Source organism: Apodemus sylvaticus, chromosome 2 (assembly GCF_947179515.1).
Source record: "Apodemus sylvaticus chromosome 2, mApoSyl1.1, whole genome shotgun sequence".
NCBI classification, from domain to species: domain Eukaryota; kingdom Metazoa; phylum Chordata; class Mammalia; order Rodentia; family Muridae; genus Apodemus; species Apodemus sylvaticus.
Genome location: NC_067473.1, coordinates 99,476,456 through 99,496,381, shown reverse-complemented (window position 1 = coordinate 99,496,381; position 19,926 = coordinate 99,476,456). Strand labels below are relative to the sequence as shown.

General features: G+C 39.7%; 2 gene segments (V, D, J or C); one reads left to right on the top strand and one right to left on the bottom strand.

The window, feature by feature from the left end:
* The window catches only part of LOC127678018 (immunoglobulin kappa variable 4-1-like), a 479,901-nt gene that overhangs the window by 30,737 nt on the left and 429,238 nt on the right, over positions 1-19,926 (top strand).
* LOC127677162 (Ig kappa chain V-III region MOPC 63-like) lies at positions 6,033-6,729 on the bottom strand. The segment is given in 2 exon segments: positions 6,033-6,364; positions 6,615-6,729. Coding segments are annotated over 2 exon segments (366 nt in total).

Sequence of the window (19,926 nt, the reverse complement as noted above, 5' to 3'; positions counted from 1 at the left end):
TTGGGTTTGATGAAAGGTTACTTACTATCTTGCTTTTTCCAGGGTGAAGTTTCCCTCCTTGTATTGGTGTTTTCCTCCTATTATCCTTTGCAGGGCTGGGTTTGTAGATAGATATTGGGTAAACTTGGTTTTGTCATGAAATATCTTAGTTTCTCCATCTACGGTGATTGAGAGGTTTGCTGGATATAGTAGTTTTGGTTGGCATTTGTGTTCCCTTAGAGTCTGCATGAGATCTGCCCAGTACCTTCTAGCCTTCATAGTCTCAGGTGAAAAGTCTGCTGTGATTCTGATAGGTTTTCCTTTATATGTTACTTGGCCTTTTTCTCTTACTGCCTTTAATATTCTTTCTTTGTTTAGAACATTTGGTGTTTCGATTATTATGTGACGGGAAGTATTTCTGTTCTGGTCCAGTCTGTTTGGAGTTCTGTAGGTTTCTTGTATATTCATGGGCATTTCTCTCTTTAGGTTAGGGAAGTTTTCTTCCATAATTTTATTGAAGATATTTGCTGGCCCTTTAAGTTGTAAATCTTCACTCTCATCTATGCCTATAATCCTTAGGTTTGGTCTTCTCATTGTGTCCTGGATTTCCTGGATATTTTGGGTTACAAGCTTTTTGCATTTTGCATTTTCTTTAACTGTTGAGTCCATGGTTTCTATGGAATCTTCAGCATCTGAGATTCTTTCTTCTATCTCTTGTATTCTGTTGTTGATATTTGCATCTCTGTCCCTGATTTCTTCCCAAGGTTTCTATCTCCAAAGTTGTCTCCCTTTGAGTTTTCTTAGTTGTTTCTACTTCTGATTTTCGATCCTGGATGGTTTTGCTTAGCTCCTTCACTTGCTTGTTTGTGCTTTCCTGTAATTCTTTAAGAGATTTTTGTGTTTCCTCTTTCATGACCTCAGCCTGTTGACCAAAGTTCTCCTGTATTTCTTTAAGTGTTTTTTGCGTTTCCTCATTGTTGGCTTTTGTATTGTCCTGGATTTCTTTCAATGATTTTTGTGTTTTCCTTGCAAGGGCTTCTAACTTTTGATCCATTTTCTCCTGAATTTCTTTAAGTATGTCCTTCATGTGTTCCTGTACCAGCATCATGACCAGTGATTTTAAATCCAAATCTTGTTTTACTGGTGTGATGGGGAATCCAGGACATGTTGGTAGAGGAGAATTGGGTTCAGATGTTGCCATATTGCCTTGATTTCTGTTAGTGACGTTCATGCGTTTGCCTTTTTCCATCTAGTTCTCACTGGTGTTAGTTGGTCTTGTGAGTGCTGGACTCACCAGTGCAAGCTGCCCCTTCCCAGTTGGCCTCTGGTGCACAGCTTTCCTCCTGCACTGCCTGTAGACAGGGTGCTGCTGTCCAGGCTGTTCAGATCCAGAAGCAGGCTTCTGAAGGCTCCTGCTGGGGCTCACTGGATTCACTGTAGCACACCAACTTCTCCCTGCTGGCCGCCCGGAAGCCCCTCTAGCCTCTTACAGGACCTGGAGATGTGGTTCTGCCGCCCAGGTTGATCTCAGTCTGTCTGATCTCTCTGGAGTCCGAAACCAAGATGGAGGTGAGCCTCTCCTGACTGGCGGGACGCCGAGTTCTGAAGTGGTTTCCGTGCAGGGAAAGGCGCCCCAAAACCGCAGCTGCTTGCAGCCTGGCTGGTCAGCGAAGGTCAGTGGTCGTGGGCGCAGGGCCTAACTGGACCCTGTGTCACCTTGGTTCTACTGCTGATGGCCCTTCAGCTGGACCAGCCACTGCTGCACTGCCGCTGCCGCCACCGTCGCTGCTCCCTGTTATAAATTCTTGACCTCCTGTGCTTTTTTTTTTTTTTTTTTTTTTTGGTTGGGAAACTGTCAATGACCACTTTTATTTCTTTAGGGGTTATGGGACCATATCAATGGTCTATCTGATCCTCATTAAACTTTGATAATTGGTATCTGTCTAGGAAATTGTCCATTTAGTTCAGATTTTCCAGTTTTGTTGAGTATAGGCTTTTTAGTAGGATATGATAATTTTTTGGATTTCCTCTCCTTCCTTTTTCTTGGGCATCATTTGATATTTGAATTGTGTCTTGGATATTCCAAGTTTCTAGGCTAATATCCATTTATCAGTGAGTTCATACCATGAGAATTCTTTTGAGACTGGGGTACTTCACTTAGCATGATGTTCTCCAGCTCCATCCATTTGTCTAAGAATTTCATTAATTCATTGTTTCTAATGGCAGAATAGTACTCCATTGTGTATGTATACCACATTCCAGCTTTTCCTTGTGTTCTACTCTATTAAATACTTACCCTCCATGCTTTTTGAAGTGTTAGGTGGGGGAGTGAATTGTGGATGCACTATATAGACAATGTAAGTTATTTCAAGAACAGCTTGATACCTCAAAATTGTACACACCCAGTGAAAGCATTATCTGAGAGGGAATAGAGAAAAATGATTCAATGAAAAAAAGTAACATAATTCTTGGCATAGTACCTTATTTTTAGAGACATGTTTTAGATCTGGTATGTATTATGTGGTATACATAAAACATTGCTAAATTAATTCTAAGAGGAAGTAGAAACATTTTATGATAGAATTGAAGATTTACATGGAAAATATTTCTGATAAAATTGTAAAAAATGTAGAAAAGCATGTTAAAATTGAATGCTTTCATGGAAAATGTTATATAGATATAATAATGGTAGGCATAAATGTATTCCTATGTTGATTGAAATTGGAATTATAATCATTTTCTGATAAATTTGAAGACTTACATGGAAAATATTTCTGATAAAATTGAAGAAATATATAGAAAACATGTTAAAATGAAGCTTATCATGGGAACTTACACAGATAAAATGGTAGGCATAAAAATAATTCTAAGTTTATTGAAAGTAGAATTATAAACATTTTCAGGTAAAATTGAAGATTACATGTAAATATTTCTGATAAAATTCAAGAAATATATAAAAACACGTTCAAATTGACTATTTCATGGAAAATTATACAGATGAAATGGTAGACATAAGAACACTTTCTAAATGCACTAAACAATGAAAGAATATTAAAAGCAGTAAGGGAAAATGGCAAGTAACTTATAAAGGCAGACTTATCAGAATTGCACCAGACTTCTCACCAGAGACGGTGAAAGCTAGAAGATCCCGGGCAGATCTCATATAGACCCTAGGAGAACACAAATGCCAGCACAGACTACTATACCCAGCAAAACTCTCAATAACCATAGATGGAGAATGCAAGATATTCCATGATAAAACCAAATTTACACAATATCTTCCCACAAACTATCCCTACAAAGGATAATAGATGGAAAATGCCAACACAAGGAGAGAAACTACACCCTAGAAAAAGTAAGACAGTAATTTTCTTCCAACAAACCCAAAAGAAGATATCTACATAGCCATAAAAATAACATCAAAAAATAACAGGAAGCAGCAATCACTATTCCTTAATATCTCTTAACATCAATGGACTCATTTCCCCAGTAAAAAGACATAGACTAACAGAAATATTTTTCATGTGGAACTTCAATTTTATCAGAAAATATTCGTAATTCCTCTTCCAATTTATTTAGTAATGTTTTTTTATGTCTACCTTTTTATCTGCATATTTAACATGGTAGTCTTTAATTTTAATGTGTTTTTCTATATATTTCTTCTATTTTATCAGAAATGTTTTCTATGGGAAAACTATTCTTAACAATAAAAGAATTGTTTTTTTTTTTTTGTTTTGTTTTGTTTTGAGGGAATCACCATTTTTGACCTGAAGTTTACTACAGAGCTACAGCAATAAAAACTGCATACAGAGACAGATATGTTGATCAATTGAATAGAATTGAAGATCCAGAAATAAAACATCATACTTATAGACACTTAGTCTTTGACAAAGAAGCAAAAAATATACAATGGAAAAAAGAAAGCATCTTCAATAAATGATGCGGTTCTAACTAACTGGCTGTCTGCATGTAGAAAAATGAAAATACACCCATATTTGTCACCTTGCACAGAGTTCAAGTCTAAGTGGATCAAGGACCTCAACATAAAAGCAGATACACTGAATCTAATAGAGGGGAAAGTGGGAAAGAGCCTTGAAGAAAAACCTTTAATACTCATGAAGCTTAGCCCACTGGTTAGCACAACTTAGGTGGGTGTGCCTCAGAAAGGCAGAGTTCTAAGGACCACATGTCCTAAGCACTTCATCCTGTTATGGAGCATTGTGCTTGTTGTCTGTGCAGTCTTCACATCCCTCCTAATCCGTGATTTGTATGAAAACTCTGAGGAGGCTTCAGCCTCTCACTAGGCTGTTTCATTGGCAGTTACAATAAGACTGCTTAATCATTTTCAAGCATCATTGCTGGAACAGGTTAATGACTCAACCACCACTTAGAACTTAGAGAAGTAGATTGTTAACATTGACCATCACCCCTAGAAAGAATCTGGAGAAGTAGATTGTTAGTAAAGTTAGGTTACGTTTTTTTTTTTTTTTTTGTTTGTTTGTTTGTTTCTTTTTTCTTTTTTTGTGGCTCTGATGTATAGGATCTTAGGGAACAAAATGCAATTCAGAAAGACATACTTTTAATAGTTGATCTTTCCCTAATTTTAATAGTTGATTTTTTGAGATTTTTGAGAAGAAAGGCAGCCCAACTAGCAATGGCTGAGGTAACTGTCTTGCCAAAGTTGGTAGTATTCAAGGTAATGATAAATTTTTGTACCCATTTTTGCCCTAAGCTTTATGATGTGATTTAACATAAAGTTATTAGTGAGTAGAGGTGCACCATGAGGAATTAGAGTAGAAATAACTGATTTTTAAAAAATTTAATCTATTTTTTTTATTTATTCACGTACATCCCACTCACTACCACCTCCCAATAATCCCTCCCACATTCCTTTCGCTAACCACCCTCCCTTTCTCTGAGCAGCATTCTCCTGCACTCTGGGGCTTCAAGTCTCTGACAGTCTAGGTGCTTCCTCTCCCACTGAGGCCAGACAAGTCAGCCCAGCTAGTAGTACATATCTCACATACAGGCAACAGTATTTGGAGAAGCTCTACTTCCAATTGTTTGCGATACACATGAAGGCCAAGCTTCACATCTGCTACATATGATTGAGGAGGCTCAAGTCAAGTCCATGTATGTTCTTTGGTTGGTGATTCAGACTCTGAGAGCCCAAGGGCCTAGGTTAGTGGACTGTTGGATTTCCTGTGGAGTTCCTATACCCTTCAGGGCCACAATCCTTCCTCTTTTTCTTCCATAATACCCAACACATGGGCAAGCAGCAATCCCTCACACCATTGTCAATACTCTGGTATGTTTTCAGACAGGTGTATGTTGTTCTGTGTAACCCTGGCTGTCCTGCAACTCACTCTGTAGCCCAGGCTGGCCTTGAACTCAGAAATCTGTCTGCCTCTGCCTCCCAAGTGCTGGGAGTAAAGGCATGTGCCACCACTACCCAGCTTGAAAGAATTTTTATATCTACAATTTTATATGTAATATTTTCCATGAAATAATAAATTTTAACGTGTTTGTCTATTTATTTCTTGAATTTTATGAGAAGTATTTTCCATGTAAATCTTCAGTGTTATCTGAAAATGTTTATAATTCCACCTCCAATCAACTTAGAATTATCTTTATGGCTTTCATTTTATTTATATGATTTTCATGGTAATCTTTAATTTTAACATTTTTCTGTATATTTCTTCAATTTTATCAGAAATATTTTCCATGTAAATCATCAATTCTGTCATTAAATATTTGCATCCCATATTTTAATTAATTTAGCAATGTTTTACATGTCTACCACTTTACTCTTTAATTTTTCATGAAAATTGTCAATTTTAATGTGTTTATCTGAAATATTTTCCATGTAAATCTTTAATTTTATCATAAAGTGTTTTTATCTCTTTACTTTCATTTTCAATAAATCAAAAAACATATCTATTTATAAAACTTTTTTCATTATTTGAGATATTTTTCAGAACAAGCCTAAATCTATGTGTTGACATGTGTGAGTAAGAGAGAACTGAGAGACTGAGCCTCAGTGAGCTGCAACCCCAGGAGGTTTTTGTTCAGCCCTGGAGCACTGTGGGAGGATCCTCCCAACTTTGCTGACAGTAATAGGTTGCAGCATCATCAGCCTCCACAGGATTGATGGTGAGGGTGAAGTCTGTCCCAGACCCACTGCCACTGAACCTGGCAGGGACCCCAGATGCTAGGTTGGATGCCTTATAGATGAGAAGTTTGGGTGGCTGTCCTGGTTTCTGCTGGTACCAGTGCATATATGTACTGACACTTTTGCTGGCCCTGCAGGAGATGGTGGCCCTCTGTCCTGGAGACACAGCTGAGGAAGTAGGAGACTGGGACAGCACAATGTCACCAGTGGAGCCTGGAATGATAAACACACAGATCATTGGTATATATATATACCTTCTGGGCAGAAGGTATATATATATACCTTTTAATTTAAATTTTTTAAGAATATTTGTGCATATCACTCTGAGAAACCAGAAAATACAGGGGACTGGGGAAACTTAAAACCAATTACAAATGCCCTAATTACAATAATCAAGAGCCCAGAGGCATGGAAAGTCATGATGGCCACAGAGGTTGCTCCCAACACTCCTCTGAATCCTCACCTGGAACCCAGAGCAGCAGCACCCATAGCAGGAGTGTGTCTGTCTCCATCTCTGAGAACTAGAAGAGAGGATGCTTCTTAGGCTCCTGGCAGCTGCCCTTAAAGGAGCCTGGGCTGTTGGATAATCACTCCATATGCAAATCAGCTCAGCAGAGTGTGTGCTGCTGCTCACAGGGCACCTGCTCCTGTTTCACCCACGGGGAGTTGGTGCCAGCAAGAAATTTACTAGAGCATCACATGTGTCTTAAAAGAGCCTTCTAAATACATCTTTTTGAGACAGGATTTCTCTATTCAGCTTTTCCTTGTAGGCTCTACAAGGACTTAGGAAACTCTATTAAATACTTGCCCTCTAGAGTTTTTGAGGTGTGAGGTAAGGGAGTGAATTGTTGCTCCACTAGGTAAAGGATATACATTATTTCAAGAACAACTTAATCTCTCAAAGTGAACACACGCAATGAAAGCAGTATCTGAGAGGGAGTAGAGAAAAGTGATTCAATAAAGAAAAGTAACATAATTCTTGGCATACTATTTTATTTTTTTAGTTCCCTGTTTTAGATCCATGTGTATGATGTGTTTTTGTATGTTTGTATATTTGTTCATGTCATGTTTGATGGCAACTTCTCTTGCCACGGTATGTGAATGGAATACTACTTAGCTATTAAAAACAATGAATTTATGAAATTCTTAGACAAATGGGTGGAACTGGAAAATATCATCCTAAGTGAGGTTACCCAGTCACAAAAGAACACACATGGTATGCACTTATTGATAAGTGGATATTAGCTCATAAGCTCAGTATACTCAAGAAACAATTCACATATCAAATGATGCCCATGATGGTCCTGGAAAGGCTCGATGCAGCAGTGAAGGGGAAAACCAGGACAGGGAAGGTGGAGGGGGTTGATTGGGGAACAGGCAGAGGGAAGAGGGCTTATGGGACTTTTGTGGAGAGAGGGATCCAAGAAAGGTGAAATCAGTTGAAATGTAAGTAAGGAATATATCTAATAACATATAAATTAAAAAAGAATATATCTATTAAAAATACAAATAAAAAAGAAAAGAAAAGAAAAATTTATAAGAAGACTTATGAAAAGAAAAAACAGTAAGAAGCATTGGAATGAGGAGAGGAGAAGGAAGGAAGGGAGAGGGAGGCAGGAAAAGGAGAAAGAACAAGTAAAGGAAGAAAAGGAAAGAAGAAAGAATGCAAAGGAAATAAAGAAGTCAGGAAAGATGGAGGAGAAAGCAAAGACGGACAATTCTCTCCTCAGCTTATGCTCACTGTTTCTTTTTCCAGGTCTCTGCCATAAAGAGGTGGAACCTTTTGTTTTAGTATACACATTTACAGTACTGAACGAGCTACAGTTCAAAGATGAAATAAACAGGACAAAAAATAACATACATCGTGTGAAATTAACTAGTTATTCTTTATATTTTATCTTCTTTTTTGAGGTATACTCATTTTTTAGTTGATTTTTGTATTCAAAATTAGAATGTTGATCTGTTATAATGTGGCAAGTTAGGTGTTATTTCTCATTTATGCCCAGAATAAAAATATGTCTATATTATGCATTGTCTACTATCCATACCAAGTGCCATACATTTTAAATATCCCCAAATCTCATAACTGTTACTTTAAGGCTCGCTATTGTTGGTGGGAGACAATAATACATATACTGCTTTCGTGACCTGCTCCCATTGGTCTCAGTGCTCGTGACTTTCCTTATGTATAGCATCAAGAACTGCATTTCTTCCAGTCATGATGATGTATTCCAGCAATCCACACATGTAAGAAGCTGAGGCAGGAGGACCTTGAGTTTGCATATTTCTAGGACACATAGACTGGGTTACACAGATGACCAAATCTTCTGCCCTGCTCCAAGTCCCACATCTTCATTTAATTTTGTAAATAGTCCTGATAATATATGTTTTTATTTATACCAACTTTGTTCTCTTTTTTATGACTTATAACTTAACTTTCTATTCATTAACATTGATATTTTACTTCAGTGTAGCAGAATGGCCCTCTCATTATGACAGGAGACTCAATACCCTCTGACAGAAAGATTGACGAGATGATAGAACAGAAGATGTATGGGACAGGGATGCTCCCATGTGGAATGCAATACAGATGTGCAACAAGGTTGGCCACTGAAAAGTAGGTACCTGATCCCAGCCCTGAGTCTAGAAATTTGACCATAGTGCAGATAGGAGCTCTTCGAAATGCATAGAATGCCTGAAATGAACTGATTAGGAGGAAACGATGGCCTGGGCTTTACAAAGGAGAATAAAGCAATTGAATGCTGAAGCAGAGGTGGGCCTGAAGTTAATATGCTGGAAATTGGCAAAGAAGTATAAGTTTTATGAATAGTGTAAAGAGAGTCCATGGGATAGAGGGCACAAATAGTTCACGTTTTTCAGGGAATATTATTTAGCGAATATTGTGCTTGACACACAACAAAGAAAATCGTGTGAAGGTTGTTGTCATTTCTGTCTCAGCTCAATGAACTGTTAGCTCTTTCATCCTATCATTTTCTCAATTCATAAAATGATATTAAGAATTGTATTCTCTGAACAATACCCAGTTCCACATGCCCAACTTAGACTCAGTGAGCATTTATTAAATTATAATTCTTTTTCTTTTTTTTTGATTGAATATGTTCTTTACCTACTTTTCAAACATTATTCCCTTTCCCAGTTTCCCTGTTCCCAGAAAACAGCTAACCCATCCTCTCTGCCCCTGATTCTATGAGGATGTTCCTCCACCCAGCCCACTTCCACCTGCCTTTCCTTGATTAATTTTGCTGACCCAATCATCGCCAAACCTGGCATCAAACACATTTTCTCTCTGGTTTCAAAGAATAGTAGTTCAGTTCCCCTTGCCAAAAAATTTTGCAGATATGATGGCAGAGATTTAGCTGTTCCTTTGCTCCCCAGTCCAATTCTCTATACCCACACTTTATGTTTCTATAGATTGTGTTGAAGCCTACTCCTTTTAACATAACTGAAGCCATTGTATTCAGTCTCCATTTTGCTCATAAAGTGAAATAATGTTCTGGTTCTCAGACTCTACTTCCCATAAGCAATTATCCACACCTGACACTGAAGAATGCTATTGATAAGCCAAAATTTATGCTCTGTTATCTCAGTGTTCTAAAATCCCCCTGCTTACCACCTATCGAGCATACCCTTCCTTAGTCAGGACCAATCAGCTAAAAGGTTAGCAGATATACTTTGTCCAATAAACTGAATTGTAATATTGCTCCCCTTCTTGCCACTTAAACTTTTATTTATTTATTTATTTATTTATTTATTTATTTATTTATTTTAAAATTTTTCTTTTTTTAATTCGATATATTTTTATTTACATTTCAAATAATTTCCCATTTTCTGCCCCCCCTCCCTGAAAGTCACATAAGCCCACTTCCCTCCCCCTGTTCTCCCACCCATCCCTTCCCATTTCCCTATTCTGGTTTTGCCTTATACTGCTACACTGAGTCTTTCCAGAACCAGGGGCTACTCCTCCATTCTTCTTGTACTTCATTTTATGTGTAGATTATGTTTTGGGTATTCCAGTTTTCCAGGCTAATATCCACGTATTAGTGAGTGCATATCATGATTGATCATTTGAGACTGGGTTACCTCACTTAGTGTGATGTTCTCCAGATCCATCCATTTGCCTAAAAATTTCACTAATTCATTGTTTCTAATGGCTGAATAGTACTCCATTGTGTATATGTACCACATTTTTTGCATCCATTCTTCTGTTGAGGGATACCTGGGTTCTTTCCAGCTTCTGGCTATTATAAATAGGGCTGCTATGAACATAGTGGAACATATATCCTTATTACATGCTGGGGAATCCTCTGGGTATATGCCCAGGAGTAGTATGGCAGGATCTTTCAGAAGTGATGTGCCCAGTTTTCTGATCATGGTGGATAATCATTTTTACGTGTTCTTGGATTCGGTTGGCAATATTTTTTTTTTTTGAGAATTTTTGCATTGATAAGGGAAATTGGTCTGAAGTTCTCTTTCTTTGTTGGATCTTTGTGTGGTTTTGGTATCAGTATAATTATGGCTTCATAGAAGGAATCAGGTAGTGTTCCTTCTGTTTCTATTTTGTGGAATAGTTTGAAGAGTATTGGGTGTTAGGTCTTCTTTAAAGGTCTGATAGAATTATACACTGAAGCCATCTGGACCTTTGGTTTTTTTTTTTTTTTTTTTTTTTTTTTTTTTTTTTTTTTTTGGTTGGAAGGCTTTCTATGACCCCTTCTATTTCTTTAGGGGTTATGGGACTGTTTAGATGATCTATTTGGCCCTGATTTAATTTTGGTATTTGGTATCTGTCTAAGAAATTGTCTGTTTCCTCCAGATTCTCCAGTTGTGTTGAGTATAGGCTTTTGTAGTAGGATCTGATGATTTTTTTGGATTTCCTCAGTATCTGTTGTTATATCCCCCATTTCATTTCTAATTTTGTTAATTTGGATACTTTCTCTGTGCCCTTTGGTCAGTCTGGCTAAGGGTTTATCTATCTTGTTGATTTTCTCAAAGAACCTGCTCCTGGTTTTGTTGATTCTTTGTATGGATCTCTTTGTTTCCATTTGACTGATTTCAGCCCTGAGTTTGATGATTTCCTGTCTTCTACTCCTCCTGGGTGAACTGGCTTCTTTTAGTTTCAGGGTAAGCTGCTAGTGTATGCCCCTCACATTGGTATGTCTCACAGTAGAAACTTGGCTAACAGACATCAGCATGATATCAGTCATCAGTACAGGCAGGAACATCTCCTCAACTCTTGGTAATAGGGTGGACCATGGACATCAACACAGACTCTGACTGCTCCAGGGCATTGAACCCAGGCATATCCCTCAGCAGTAACTCAGATCCAGATATCACCATGACCTCAGGTGTCCATGAGGCCACTCAGATTAGTATGGCCCCTAGTGACAGTAAAGAAACATATATCAACATGGCCTCAGGCTATGGCACACATAGACATCTGGGTGGTATTAGATGGCAACACAGGCCTTGGGTATCAACTTGGTCCCTGGCCACATCGTGACCACTGATCCACACAAGGCCTTCAGTAGCATCATGGACCACAGTAGTCCTTAGAGGAGGTCTATTCCAGGAAGTGAGCCATTCCTCATCTCTGGCCTCTGGCATTGCCTAGACAGCTTTACCATGATCTGTGCTCCTGAAAGTGCAGGCCAGGTCTGCCTGGGCCATCTCTAGCATTCTTATAGATTACCTTGTTGCAGAGATACCAGACATTTACAGATAACCCCCTGTGCTACAAATTGCAGAAAATAATGAAGGTTAGTACTTATATGTTTGTGGGACTGTGGTGTAAGGCAGTCTGCAGCCTGGTTGAGCAAGGCTCACTCTGGATACCGGAGAGAACATTGTACAAGGGACAGAACAAACAAATGGGAAAACAAAAGGACACCTGTCTGCTAGGAGTGCTGCTGCCTCATGGCAAGGCAGGCTCCTCCCCCATCTGAGGTTTGGCTAGATTGCTCTGGAATACCTAAACAATGCTCTTCAACCTAAGATTTTCTTACTTCTTCATTTAAATGCTTATTTCTCTTTCTAAATGCTTATTTCTCTTCTTAGCATTTGTGTTACACACATTTTCAACTTGTTTAAAAAATTCTTTTAAGATTTTAAAGCCAACTAATATGCTTCCACAGGTCAAATTAACTATGCTAGATAAAACTAGTTTTCTTTTTCAGGCCTAACATAATATTTCCTTCCTCACCCACCTAAAGCAGACTTCTATATGCCTTCTAAGACTATTACAGGTTCAACATTCGCCATCTATCCAATGCAGATATCCCCTTCTGGGGGTTCTATTCCTCTGTTATTCCTCTACAGGTTTATCCCTATACCTTGCCCACTGCCACAGATACAGCAGAGCCAGCACCAACTCCTGCGACCTACATGAGACAACAGAGCTGCCTTCCTCCAGACATTCTTCTGACTGAAGACTCCTAAGACACATGCTGAGATCCAGAGACATGTGCTACAGACTTGGAACCTTCCAGCTGCAGATGAACTAACCCTCTTACCAAGGCCAAATGACTGTTGAACTTTGGGGTGGGGGGATGGGAGTAATTACGTGATAATGAGAAAAGCATAATATATATGGAAATTGATTGTTTGCTATTAAAAACATGTTATTACCCTCAAATTGTACGACCCACTACCCAGTGATCCCTTGCCTTCTCCTCCTCAACCCTCCCTACCACTGTGGCTTTCTTCTGATACCTCCACCCCACCCAAAATGTTCACTACAAATGACAAGGCCTCATCAATGACCCCTCTCCTTTAAAAAAAAAAAAAGTAAAAGGCAGTCTGTAGCCTGGTTGAGTGACTCACTCCAGAGACCTGACAGAATTTTCTACAAGGGACAGAACCTGTGAGCTATGCTCCCAGACTGCTGACTCCTCAACTCCATAATCCTGTGGCCATCAGTCACTTATGGCCATGCTCCAGGCCCCTAGTGTTCCAGCTGGACTCTACCCCTACAGTCACCTGGCTACAGCTAGGCTTTCCTTGCCCCAAAGTTACCTGACTGTTGCCAAATAACCCAGTCTACTATAAAAGAAGTCTTCTTGTCCCCCTCCTTGTCTTGATTTTGGCCCCTTATGTCTCTCTGTCCTCTTTCCCCTCTCTCTCTTCTGCCTCTCTCTTCATTCTTTCCCTTCTTTCCACATGCTCATGGGCAGCCCTCTATCTTCTCTTTTCTCTTTACTTCTCTATCTCCTTTTTTTCTTCCTACCTTTTATAATAAAGCATGAAAACTATGAACTGTCTCTTATCAAAACATGCTGCATAGAAGCATGGAGCAGGCCTCAGACTTTCCAGCCACCAGTGAAGGACCCAGCCTTCTCTAGGTCAAGCTTCTTTAACAGGTACCTGGGGCAGTGCAAATGGCCCCACCTTCTGGGCAAAATCCTCCCTGCTAGTCAGGCATCTTCCTGCTCTACAGGGACTCAGGTGCCTGCCATTCCTACCCTGGTGGGGTGCATTGACTCTTATTCCCGTAACCCCCTAGGCAGGCTCTGCCTGCCAGAGTTCTCCTATGTGGGACCTGTCACCACTGCTCCTGCTTTTTTCTTCCACATATGTTGGCTATTTTTCATTTGTGTTAGCTGGAAGGAAGCCAAGAGTATTTGTATTTCTGTCCTAGAGTTTGATCAACATGTACAGTTTCATGTCTTTGATCTTCAATGCTGTGATAGGATTCCAGGGTCATGGTATCGTATATTTCCATCAGATCTGACTTTCATTGTGGACTCCTAAAGCAATGAACTTCATTGACTTTCTTCAAAAGATTGTATTTTATTTCAGTTGCTCACTTACTAGGCTGCCCCCTCCCCCTTGCAAGGTATCAGATAAAAATTCAATTCTACTCTCATCTCCATTGTTTACCTTCTCAAAATGAATTGGTCCCCTCTTAATATATTTGGAATATTAATTCTCTAGATTCCTGGTAAGGACAAAGAGAGATGAGTAAGGAAAACAGGTAAGTGGGTAACCCCTGAGATCATGCTGTTTCCCATGTATTTCAGTCCATACATGATACTTGCAGGATTTCTCCTACTGTGTCTTTCCATCATTATTAAGGAGGTTGAAACTCAACCTGAAGTAGATGGATGGATCACAGAAATGTTTATAACAATTTAATGTTCTCTGTGAGGGATTATAAGAGCTTGAGGCAGGGCAAGGGTGAAGAGAGTTAAGAGAGTATTGACTTATACAATTCAGAAGAAAAAGTAAACAGAAAAAGTAAAAAGCTTATACAATTCAGAAGAAAAAGTAAAAAGTAAATTTATCCATGAGATAACGAGTAAGACAGACAAGAATGGAACACTCTATCTTTCTACCTTGGTCAGTGTCATAGTTTGATTTCCATCACTGTGATAAATATCATGACCAAAAGCAACTTGGGGAGGAAAAGTTTTATTTAGTTTACAAATCCTGAGCACAGTCAACTAGGGAAGTCAGGGCAGGAGCTCCAGGAAGAGCACAAGCAGGAGCTGGAAGAAAAGATACTGCCTTGCTCTCCATGGCTTGCTTAGCATGGTTTCTTCTACCCCTCAGGACTACCATGCAGTAATGACCCCAGCCATGGTGGACTGGACCCTTTCACAACAATAATAAATTTAAAAATGTCCCCTACCAGACTTGTGCACATGCAATCTTATAGAAGCCAGACCTCTGTTAAGGTTTTCTCTTTCCACCTATGTCAAGTTGGCAATAAATACTAAACAGTACAGAGTACACAGTATCTGTGCTTCTAAATATAACATACAAGTCCAGTGTAAAGTCAACAGGCATGGCTCAAACTCCCTGAATTCATCTCCAATATATACAGTTCTGGTTGTTCCTATTAATGAGAACCTTGGAGAATTTTTTATTGCCAACACCCTTGTTGAGCTTCTGCTGTACTAGTAGTAACTCTTGATTTTTCCTGTGGTAAAGTTTAATTTTTTCCTCCTAACTATCTACATTAGAGTTCTTCCCTGTAAAGACACTAACATGAAAGACAGTTTCTATTACTCTGGGGAATACAGCAGCTTGGCAATGGTTTTCTAATTCCTGAGTTATGACTTTAAAGCATCTTAACAGGATGTAACATCATAAGGAAGAAAACCAACAGGAAAAAGGCTATCCAAAAGAGACAGACTGAGAGAGTTGAAAAGTGATGGTGAGGTGGAGAACAGATGCCTCAGTGTCCAGAGGAGACCAAGGAGAGGAATATGGTTGGGGGAGGGACAAAGAGGGTGGAGAGGGAAACAGAATAAATATTAAGCAATCCATCCTTCCTTTTTTCCTGCTTTTTAAAAACCAATGTCTTTTAAGTCTTTTCCTTGCAAACCAATGAAGATCACATAGGAGACTAAGAAGGTGATACAAGTCCATGTAGCAGTCTGTGTTGGTGCTACTGTCTGCAGACTCCCCAGCTGTTTCTTCACGAAGTCCCCGAGTTCACAGAAGGTGGCTGAAGCAGGTCCCTGGGGTGTTTTTGTTCAAGATTCTATCACTGTGGAAGGGCTCTTCAGTGTTTGAAGACAGTGATAAACTGCAAAGTCCTCAGCCTTAATGTCTTCAATAGTGAGGGTGAATTCTGTTGCAGATCCGCTGCCTATGAACCTTGTGGGGACTCCATCAGTCCTGACTGAAGCATGGTAAATGAGGGCCTTGATGTTGTGCCCTGGTCTCTGCTGGTACCAGGATAGGTAGTGCTTTCCATCTGTGTAGAGGAGGCTCTGACTGGCCCTGCAGGTGATGGAGACTCTCTCTCCTAGAGAAACCCAAAGGGCCTCTGCTTGCTGGGTGAGCGTGATCTGCCCATTGGAAGCTATAACCAGAGACACAGAGGGATTCAGAGAGGCTGTGAGATGTGAAACAGAGGGTCCCACTATCAAGAGACCAGGACCTGCCAGATTTGTGCTACAGGTGTCTTTTAGTCCTTACCACTCCCCAAAGCATCTTCAAGGGTAAAGGAAACACCATCATGGTATATTACCTCACCTGTGAAACATAGGAGGAGAAGGAAGAGGTGGAATGGGGCTGCTGCCATCCTCCTGACTTTCAAGCTTCTGAGGATACTCTGACTCAAGAAAAAGCCTTATTTATAATCCGTGATCACAGGAAGAGGGCAGTGAGAGATATTAAAGCAAACCCAGATGACAATGAAGGCTCAGTATGTGGTAAGGAAGACTGAGGTAACACCTGCTGCTGACACTACCACAGTTTCTCATCTACTGCATCCCTTTACCCTTGAGGATTTCCTCTGGTAGTTTCACAGACGCTATGCTTAATTGTCTGACAGCCATGGACATCTCCAGGGTAAAAAGCAGTCTGGTGCTGAGGGAGATTGTTTTCATGAATTAAAACTTATGCAGAGTGTGGCCCTTAGTTGCCCCTAAGCTGTGACAGTGAGTGGAGTATAAGGTCCAAGGCTGCTTCCCTGTTCTGGTATTCCCCTATGCTGTTGCACTGAGTCTTTCCAGAACCAGGGGCCACTCCTCCATTCTTTTTGGATCTCATTTAATATGTGGATTATGTCTTGGGTATTCAAAGTTTCTAGGCTAATATCCACTTATCAGTGAGTGCATACCATGATTGATCTTTTGAGACTGTGTTACCTCACTTAGTATGATGTTCTCCAGCTCCATCCATTTGTCTAAGAATTTCATGAATTCACTATTTCTAATGGCAGAATAGTACTCCATTGTGTAAATAGACCACATTTTTTTTTATCCATTCCTCCGTTGTGGGACACCTGGGTTCTTTCCAGCTTCTGGCTACTACAAATAGGGCTGCTATGAACATAGTGGAACATGTGTCCTTATTGCATGCTGAAGAATCCTCTGGGTATATGCCCAGGAGTGGTATAGCAGGGTCTTCAGGAAGTGTCATGCTCAGTTTTCTGAGGAACCACCAGACTGATTTCCAAAGTGGTTGCACCATCTTGCAGTCCCACCAGCAGTGGAGGAGTCTTCCTCTTTCTTCACATCCTCGCCAACACCTGCTGTCTCCTGAGTTTTTGACCTTAGTAATTCTGATGGGTGTGAGGTGAAATCTCAGGGTTGTTTTGATTTGCAATTCCCTAATGATTAATGATGTTGATCATTTCTTAAGGTGTTTCTCAGCCCTCCAAACTTCTTCATGTGAAAATTCTTTGTTTAGCTCTGTACCCTACTTTTTAATGGGGTTATTTGGTTCTCTGGGTTCTACTTTTTTTAGTTCTTTTATATATTAGATATTAGCCCTCTGTTAGATTTAGGGTTAGTGAAGATCCTTTCCCATTCTGTTGGTTGATGTTTTGTCCTTTTGATAGTGTCCTTTGCCTTACAGAAACTTTGTAGTTTTATGAGGTCCCATTTGTCAATTCTTGATCTTAGAGCATAAGCTATTGGTGTTCTATTCAGGAACTTTTCCCCTGTGCCCATGTCCTCCAGGGTCTTCCCCAGTTTCTTTTCAATTAGTTTCAGTGTGTCAGGTTTTATGTGGAGGTCCTTGATCCATTTGGAGTTGAGCTTGGTACAAGGAGATATGAATGGATCAATGTGCATTCTTCTGCATGCTGACCTCCAATTGAACCAGCACCATTTGTTGAAAAGACTATCTTTTTTCCACTGGATGCTTTCAGCTCCTTTGTCAAAGATCAAGTGACCATAGGTGTGTTGGTTCATTTCTGGGTCTTCAATCCTATTCCATTGATCTGCTTGCCTGACATTATACCAATACCATACAGTTTTTATCACTATTGCTCTGTAGTAAAGTTTGAGGTCTGGGATACTGAATCCCCCTGAAGTTCTTTTACTGTTGAGAATAGTTTTAGCTATCCTGGGTTTTTTGTTATTCCAGATGAATTTGAGAATTGCTCTTTCTAGCTCTATGAAGAACTAGGTTGGGATTTTTATGTGGATTGCATTGAATCTGTAGATGGCCCTTGGCAAGATCGCCATTTTAACTATATCCTGCCAATCCACGAGCATGGAAGATTTTTCCATTTTCTGAGATCTTCTTCGATTTCCTTCTTCAGAGATATGAAGTTCTTATCATATAGGTCTTTCACTTGTTTGGTTAGAGTCACCTCAAGTTACTTTATGCAGTTTGTGGCTATTGTGAAGGGAGTCATTTCCCTAATTTCTTTCTCAATCTCCTTATCCTTTGAGTATATAAAGGCTACTGATTTGCTTGAGTTGATTTTGTAGCCAGCTACTTTGCTGAAGTTGTTTATCAGCTGTAGGAGTTCTCTAGTAGAGTTTTTGTGGTCACTTAAGTATACTATCATATCATCTGCAAATAGTGATAGTTTGACTTCTTCCTTTACAATTTGTATCCCTTTGACCTCCTTATGTTTTCTAATTGCTCTAGCTAGGACTTCAAGAACTATATTGAAAAGATATGGAGAGAGGGGACAGCCTTGTCTAGTCCCTGATTTTAGTGGGATTGCTTCAAGTTTCTCTCCATTTAGGTTGATGTTGGCTACCGGTTTGCTGTATATTGCTTTTTACTATGTTTAGATATGGGCCTTGAATTTCTGTCCTTTCCAAAACGTTTAGCTTGGAAGGGTGCTGAATTTTGTCAAATGCTTTTTCAGTATCTAATGAAATGATCATGTGTTTTTTTTTCTTTGAGTTTGTTTATGTAGTGGATAGCATTTATGAATTTACTTATATTGAACCATCCCTGCATCCCTGCGATGAAGCCTACTTGATCATGGTGGATGATCGTTTTGATGTGTTCTTGGATTTGGTGGGCAAGAATTTTATTATTTTTGCATCGATATTCATTAGGGAAACTGGTCTGAAATTCTCTTTCTTAGTTGGATCTTTGTGTGGTTTTGGCATCAGCATAATTGTGGTTTTGTAGAAGGAGTTGGGTAGTGTTCCTTCGGTTTCTATTTGGTGGAATAGTTCGAAGAGTATTGATATTAAGTCATAATGCCTTGGTATCTCTTAATAATGTTCCTACGTTTGCCTTTAGCCATCTAGTTCTCCCTGGTGTTAGATGTTCTTATTGTTACTGGCTGGTGCTTCAACCTACTGTGAATCTTTAAGATTATTTCTGCAACACTGGATGACTGGGTTTCCTCTGGCACAGATTACTGATATGCTGCCTTCCTCTTTTGTGCCTTTGGAGCCCTGCTCAGTCTTGCCTCAAGCAATGTTATATTTAGCTTGTCAAGGTCAACCAGGTGTTCTCTGTCTGCTCTATTATGGAGCGAAGATGGTGTATATAGAGGGTCACTCCCTCTGTTGATTCTCACATAGGACACAGGTCCTGCGACGGACTGGCTTGCAGATGAACCGCCTATGTGCTGAGTTCCTTAGTGCAGGCAGACCCCCCGGAGATTTGCACCACCAGAGGTCTAAAGCTCAGGGTGATACAGTACCTAGTGACCTTTTTCTGACCTAGCAGGCAGTGAATATGGCTGCGGTGCTTCTCTCTTTCTGCTGCTCTCTCTTCTTTTTTTCTTTTTTCATTAGGTGAATTTAGCAAATTCATCGTTTTTCAAGAAACTCTCAAATAATGTTACTTTGATGCTTCCTGTCACACTAATCTCCCCAGGTGGTATTGTTTTTTTTACTCGATATAATTTATTTACATTTCAAATGATTTCCCCTTTTCTACCCCCCCCCTCCCTGAAAGTCCCATAAGCACCCTTCTCTTCCCCTGTCCTCCCACCCACCTCTTCCCACTTCCCTGTTCTGGTTTTGCCGAATACTGTTTCACTGAGTCTTTCAAGAACCAGGGGCCACTCCTCCTTTCTTCTTGTACCTAATTTGATGTGT